Source organism: Prionailurus viverrinus, chromosome D1, assembly GCF_022837055.1.
Source record: "Prionailurus viverrinus isolate Anna chromosome D1, UM_Priviv_1.0, whole genome shotgun sequence".
Taxonomy (NCBI): domain Eukaryota; kingdom Metazoa; phylum Chordata; class Mammalia; order Carnivora; family Felidae; genus Prionailurus; species Prionailurus viverrinus.
This window is the reverse complement of record NC_062570.1, coordinates 102,538,950-102,545,196: the sequence shown is the minus strand read 5'-3', so window position 1 is coordinate 102,545,196 and position 6,247 is coordinate 102,538,950. Positions and strand designations below refer to the sequence as shown.

Genomic DNA, 6,247 nt, shown 5'->3' with positions numbered 1-6,247 from the left:
TCAGAGTGCTGACAAATTGTCTTATAAGGAATAGTTTTTGAATCTCTCTCTTCTATTAGAGGTAAGAGCCTAGAGGGAAGGGGCTAGGTTAGAGTCATCTGACATTTCCATTTGGCACAGTGTCTGGCCCACAGTCGAGGCTCGCACAAAGGTGGTTTCCTGACCTTGCTTGGGTCATGAAGTGGCCAGGGTACCATGGAGCCAGAGTGAGCAGCGTCCAGTGGTCAGAAGCGGTGGTGGCCAGCAGCATGAGAGATGTTAGGCACCCACGTCAAATCTCTTCCTCTTCACTGGCCTTGCTCCAACGGTGGCAGCAGTTGGCTGTGATGCCCAGGAGGAAGTTGGTGACCACGGAGGCAATGGAGACCACGAAGCCCACAAATGCAATGAAGAGATAATCATCCAGGGTCAGAGTCAGGTGGCAGGCCTTGAAGCTCTCCTCAGTGAGGGAGAAGAGTGGGGCACCCTCGACTTCAGGGGGCCCCCGGCACTCAGCCAGTTGAGAATCTGCAACACAGAACCCAGGAAAGGTGAGGGGCCGGAGGAGAGTGAGTGGAATGGAGAGTCTCCCACCACCCCCTCCCCCCAAGAGAAGTTGAGTCCTTTTATTGAGTTTCTATGTGTCAAACATTTTACTTACCTTTTTTACTCTCCTCAACAACCCTTGAGTCAAATATTTTATACCTGTTTTTTTTTTTTTTTTTTTTTTTTTTTTTTTTTTTTTATTATTGGGACAGAGAGAGACAGAGCATGAACAGGGGAGGGGCAGAGAGAGAGGGAGACACAGAATCGGAAACAGGCTCCAGGCTCTGAGCCATCAGCCCAGAGCCCGACGCGGGGCTCGAACTCCCGGACCGCGAGATCGTGACCTGGCTGAAGTCGGACGCTTAACCGACTGCGCCACCCAGGCGCCCCTATACCTGTTTTTAAAGTTGTGGAGATCACTGCTCAGAGAGTTTAGTCACTTGCCTGAAGTCCAATAGTCACTACTGATGGTAGATCTACCGCTGTCTTGTGACATTTTCATCTCTTACAGTAGCTTCCTAACTAGTTTCTGGGCTTCTGCCTTTAAACCATCTTGATGCAGTTGGCTGAGTATCTTTGACACCCGAAGTCCTATCATGTACTACTCTGTGCTTGAAACCGTCCCCTGACTTCTTATCTTCCCATGGAATGAAAGCCAATGTCCTCACTGTGAGCTACAAGGACTCTTCTTTCCCTCTGCTCCTTGTTCACTTTGCCCCATCCACACACACATTTTGATCATTCTTCCATCACCCTAAGCACATCCCTTTTCAGGGTGGAGAGGGTGTGCCTTTGCATTTGTCCTGTGTGGGAGTGCTTCTCCCCTGAATCTTGGCACAGCTCAGTCCCTTATTCCTTTGGAATTTTGTTCAAGCATCACCTTACTAATGAGCCTTTCCTTTATGATTCTATATAACATAGTAACTCCACACCACCTCTCTCTGGGCTTTCTCTACTTTCCTGCTCTGCTTAATTTTTCTCCATTGTATTTATCTTGTCTCACTGTATCTGTATTATCTGTCTCCTCCTCCATGAATATAAGTTCTTCCCATGGTGTTCCTAGTCACTGAACGGGGTCCTGTCCCTGTAAGTGCTCAATGAAACTTTGTTAAGTGGATGTGTGGATGAATGACTCTGTCCAACTTGAAAGCATTGGGTCTTTCTACTATCCCATGTGGCTTTTCCAGGGATGTAGAGTATAGGGTTATGAGTATGGACTCTGGAGATATTGATCTGGGTTCAAATCTCCTCTCTACCCCACACTAATTGTGTGACTGTGCGTGAATTACTTAACCCCTCTGTGTCTTGCTTTCTTCATCTGTAAAATAACGATAATGATGCTATCTGTAACATAGGATTGTAGTGAGGTCTCAGTGAGTTAACATATATAAATAATATATCCTTGGCGGATAATAAGCACTATGTAAACATGTGCTTTTGTTAGTATCCTAGGCTGGTTTCCCTGGACAGGTCAGTGAGGGTCATATTCTTTAGATAGTCTTCTGTAGGAGAAGCTTCTTCTTCAATGGGATTACTTTTCTCTCCATCATTGATGGCCCCACCTCACCCTTCCAGGGTCACTTGTACAAACACATGGTTGTCAATGGTTTGATTTTACTCTGCCTTGGAAGTAAGAGTGGTGTGCAGTTGGAAGCTCTGTCCTGCATTGCCAGGCACCAGCTTTGTAGCAGGCAGTCAACCCTTTGCTCAGGGTATAAGTATTAATTAAGCTCTCACCTTGGGCAAGTCGTTTTTTTGTTTTTGTTTTTGTTTTTGTTTTTGTTTTTTTGCCTTTCTGGCTCTCGTGCTCTCCCTCAATAAGAAGGGGATAATTCAACCTAAATTGTCTAAGAATCAATATGCAGAAGTTTTCTAAATTAGGTGGTACATAAACGCTTATTCATCCTGTAGTTTTTGAGGGCAAAGAATAAAATGATGGATTTGGATTGCCCCTTTTGAGAAATGGATTAACATCATTCTCCTTAGAAATGAGGAGTCAGTTTGGGGGAGAAGATGCAATCTGCAGTGCATGTGGAGGGGTCTCTGTTGGCCACATGCACAGCACTCCAGACCCTGCTCAGGACAAGATGGCATCTGAAGTTAACCATTAAGGGCTCTCCTCTTAGAACCGGAAGATGCATAACTCCAAAGTCTATTGTGTGCATGACTGGGGTGGTGGCAAGACAATGTGAAGTCAGGGAATGTGGGGGAAACTGAAGGCAATTGGTATGGACTCTGCAGAGGAGGCTCTGAGGACAACTGGCAGGACCCCGGGGGAGTTCAGGATGGGACCCTGAGGGCTGATAAAGCCCTCTGGTAATTCAAGGGGCCAGTTTTGAGGTTGAGTATATCCCAAGGGCACCCTTCTGTCCCTCTCTGTTGGGATTTGTCCAAAAACCATGGATAATTGTAGGAGAACAAAAAGAAGACAAAAGGAAGATGATTGCCTGGTCCTCCCTATGCTGGCAAGTTCTTTGCGCCCAAGAGGAAATATCCTGGAGGATGTGATGTGCTGAAGAGCTTGTTCGGTGGAGAGTGAGGAACCTAGTGGCCAATGGACAGTTACTTTCCCTCTCTGGGGCTGGGGTCCCTCATCTGCACTATCATGAGTCTGCCCAAATGGGATCTTGGACCTCTCTCCTGCTCCCCAGGAGGCTGTGCTTCTTCTGAAGGGGAGCAGGGGCCTCAGAGATCACAGGAGGTGGAAGGTGCATGTGGCACCAGGGTGCCCTTTCTGTCCTTAGTACACAGGAAAGAGGGGACAGCTAGCTTGCAGCCTTCAAGGGGTGAGCAGGTGGGGAGATGGCTCTAGGCAGCCTCCCCCTCGTGCCCCCTAGCATTGCCCCATCTCCATCCCCAGCTATTTTGGTCCCGGAGAACTTCCTCCCACAACTGTGTAGAAACAGTGGAATCGTGACCCACACCCCTCCCCCAAACTATTTTGGTCCTGGGCTCCCCACTCAGTCTTCCTCTCCCTCCTACCTCATTCAGCATCGTTCTTTTGGAACACATGCTGAGCCAGGCTCTGGGAAAGCCCCTGAGATGGTGCCCCCAGCTATTTCCCGTCATTCTACTGCAGGGGGGCTGATGCCAAGGCTCAGTGCTGCCACACAAGAGAGCCGGTGACGGGGGGCCGCATCTGAGCACTGCCTGCCTCCAGGTGAGGTCAGGGCCCATCCAACCTCTGTGATTCAGTCTCCATCGGTCCCCAGTGCACCCCCAATTGGGATTGATTGGTTAAGTCGCCAAATCCATTTTTCTTCTCAGCTGCCACCCCATGCCCTAACCTTGCAGAGCTCTGCTAAGGCCCTTTGGCCAGCCCAGAACTCAGGCCCCGACTCTTCCTGTTAGCTTTGGACCTGACTCTTCAGGATATAGCCAGAAGGCAGCCAGACTGCCAGAGTTTGAATGCTGACTCCAACACTTAGCAGCTGTGTGGCTTTGGGCAAGTTACTGACCCTCTCTGCACCTTGGTTTCCTTCTCTATAGAACAGCGTGTGTAGGGATCTCATCATGGTTCTTCTGAGGATGAGATAAGCTAAATATGACATATGTTTAGGATAAAGCATAAGAGTAAGTCCTGGCAGATAGTAAGTACTAAAATAAAGAGTGTTTGCCTGTTTCTGTTTCTTTGAGTTTTTCCAGCACTTGGAATACTTTAAAAAGCAGCCTGGTAGAGTAGAACAGGGCTTAAGAGTCAAATAAACTTGGGTTTTATCCACGACCCTGCTATCTTCTAAATGAGCGACCCCGGGCAAGTCTTTTCATTGTTCTAGAGCTCAGTTTCTTCACCTGCAAAATGGGAGTCACCAAAATGGGGGGAGGTAACGCGTGCCCAGTTCTCAGGTCACGGCGAAAGCTCAGCACACTCTCGTTTACTATCTGTCTGCCTCCGCAGGTCCCAAGTGCCGCAGATGCAAGGGTGGTGTGTGTTTCACTGGCGAACGGCACCAGCAAGCAGGGGAAGGACTCAACGGATGAAACTTGTGGGGGGACAGGGCTGGTGTGCACAGAGGCCAGCCCAGACCAGGGCACGCACCGGGTGCTAAGAGCTGTCAGTCCCTCCCTGTTCTTTGGATCCTTTGCTGGCAGGGAGGCAAGCCCCTCTGTGCCCGTGGCTGCCCAGTCCCGCCCTCCCACCTTACCCGCCGTGCAGCGCTGGATCCGGTTCCGCAGCCACTTCAACAAGGGCTCCATGGTGCAGCCGCACACCCAGGGGTTGCCGCCGATCTGCAGGGTCACCAGCCCCGGCAGGCCCTCCAGGGCCTCAAGACTGAGGAAGGCCAGGCCCCCGTAGCTGAGGTCCAGGTCTCGGAGCTGCACCAGGCCCTGGAAGGCTTGGGGGTGCACCCTGCGCAGCCACGGGTTGTGGCTCAGGTCGATGTGCACGAGGCCGTGGGCTTCTTGGAACATGTCGGCTGGCACGTGGCTGAGGTTGTTGTAGCTCAGATCCAGGTGTGCCAAGCGCTTGGCGTGGAGGAAGAGGCCCCGGGGCAGCTCCACCAAGGAGTTGTTACGCAGATCCAACACCCGGAGCTCCATGTAGCATGTGAGGTAGCCGGGCGGCACGGCCGTGATGCGGTTGTGGGCCAGGCTGAGGTTGCGAGTGTCCATCGGCAGGTCTGGGGGCACGGAGAACAGCCGTTGGCTGCTGCAATCCACCACCTGGTTATGGCACGTACAGAGGACCGGGCAGCTAGTGCCAGCATCCGAGCGCATGGCCCCGGCTGCCAAGAGGAGGGAGACCAGCAGCACAGCTGGGTGGGGGGGCCCAGGCCAGGGCAGCTGGGACCAGGTGTCACCCATCTTAGGCAGCTGGCAACTGCCCTGCTGAAGGGAGCCCACTGGGGCCGGGGCTGTGTTCATGAATCAAGAGTCGGTGGCTCCGAAAGACAGCTACATCAGGGCCAGGGCCCCGGAAGGTGGGGCTTCTGGGCACGTGGCATCATGGCTCATGCCTTTCCCCGGAGCCTCTGAGCACCAGAGGGCTCCCTAGGTGAGATCCACAGGAAGTCCCCTTTGGAGCCGAGGGGGCAATAAATCCAGCCGAGGTCCTACAGGGTCTGAAAAGATGATCAACGCTTGAGAGAGTGAGGGACTGAGGCTAGGGCTGGACCAGCTGCTAGCAGGTCCTGGAAGGGTCCCTGTGGGTCTGTGTTCCTCTCACCCATGACCCCTGGCTGCTTCCTGTCTTGTATTACGTTGAACAGGTGGTGGAGGGGGTGAAGGACATAGATTGTGCCTGTTGAAGGTCCTGGCACATCTAAAAACCCGGAGCCCCGTCCCGAATCTGGGACCGATTAGGAGGCCAGGGCTGCATGTGGGTCTCCGGCATTTGAGGTCTCAGAAGCCATTTCTTCTGGTGGCCCAGGGGGCTCGAGTCCAAGGGGGTCCTGGGGTGGGTGTTTTGGGAAGGGAGCCTGGGGCAGAGTGGGTCTCCATGGGCCTCCTGAAAGCCCGAGTCGTCAGCCTCAGCATCTACTGAAATCCCCAAGGAGGCTCTTCTTCCCCCAGGTTGGGGAGGACCTTGAGTGACACCCACTGCCAGCTGCCAAGGCTGGAAAGAGCCATGTGTCCTGGAGAAGCAGGATGGAGATCAGCTAGGACCGCTTTGGCGACTTCTCCCCGGCCAGTGCCTCTCTCCCAGCCCAGCTCTGCGTTCAGCAGGCGGGGGCAGAATTCCCTCTGTCAACAAGGAAAGCACTCAGGCGGAGATCTCCAG

The 6,247-nt window shown here is 52.5% G+C and overlaps 1 protein-coding gene across 1 annotated transcript; it reads right to left on the bottom strand.

The window, feature by feature from the left end:
• Nucleotides 1-271: 271 nt before the first annotated feature.
• LRRC55 (leucine rich repeat containing 55) lies at nucleotides 272-5,391 on the bottom strand. The gene is made up of 2 exons (XM_047824172.1): nucleotides 4,671-5,391; nucleotides 272-507 (listed from the first exon to the last, which is right to left on the bottom strand). The coding sequence occupies exons 1-2, from the start codon at nucleotides 5,389-5,391 to the stop codon at nucleotides 272-274; spliced, it is 957 nt and encodes a 318-aa protein (XP_047680128.1).
• Between the last annotated feature and the right edge of the window lie 856 nt (nucleotides 5,392-6,247).

What these genes read in the sequence shown, in the direction of transcription:
- LRRC55 (XM_047824172.1), bottom strand. Translation starts at nt 5,391, where the DNA reads ATGAACACAGCCCCGGCCCCAGTGGGCTCCCTTCAGCAGGGCAGTTGC. An exon ending in GATCCAGCGCTGCACGGCGG is followed by an intron (nt 508 to 4,670) that starts GTAAGGTGGGAG and finishes TCTGTGTTGCAG; the next exon opens with ATTCTCAACTGGCTGAGTGC.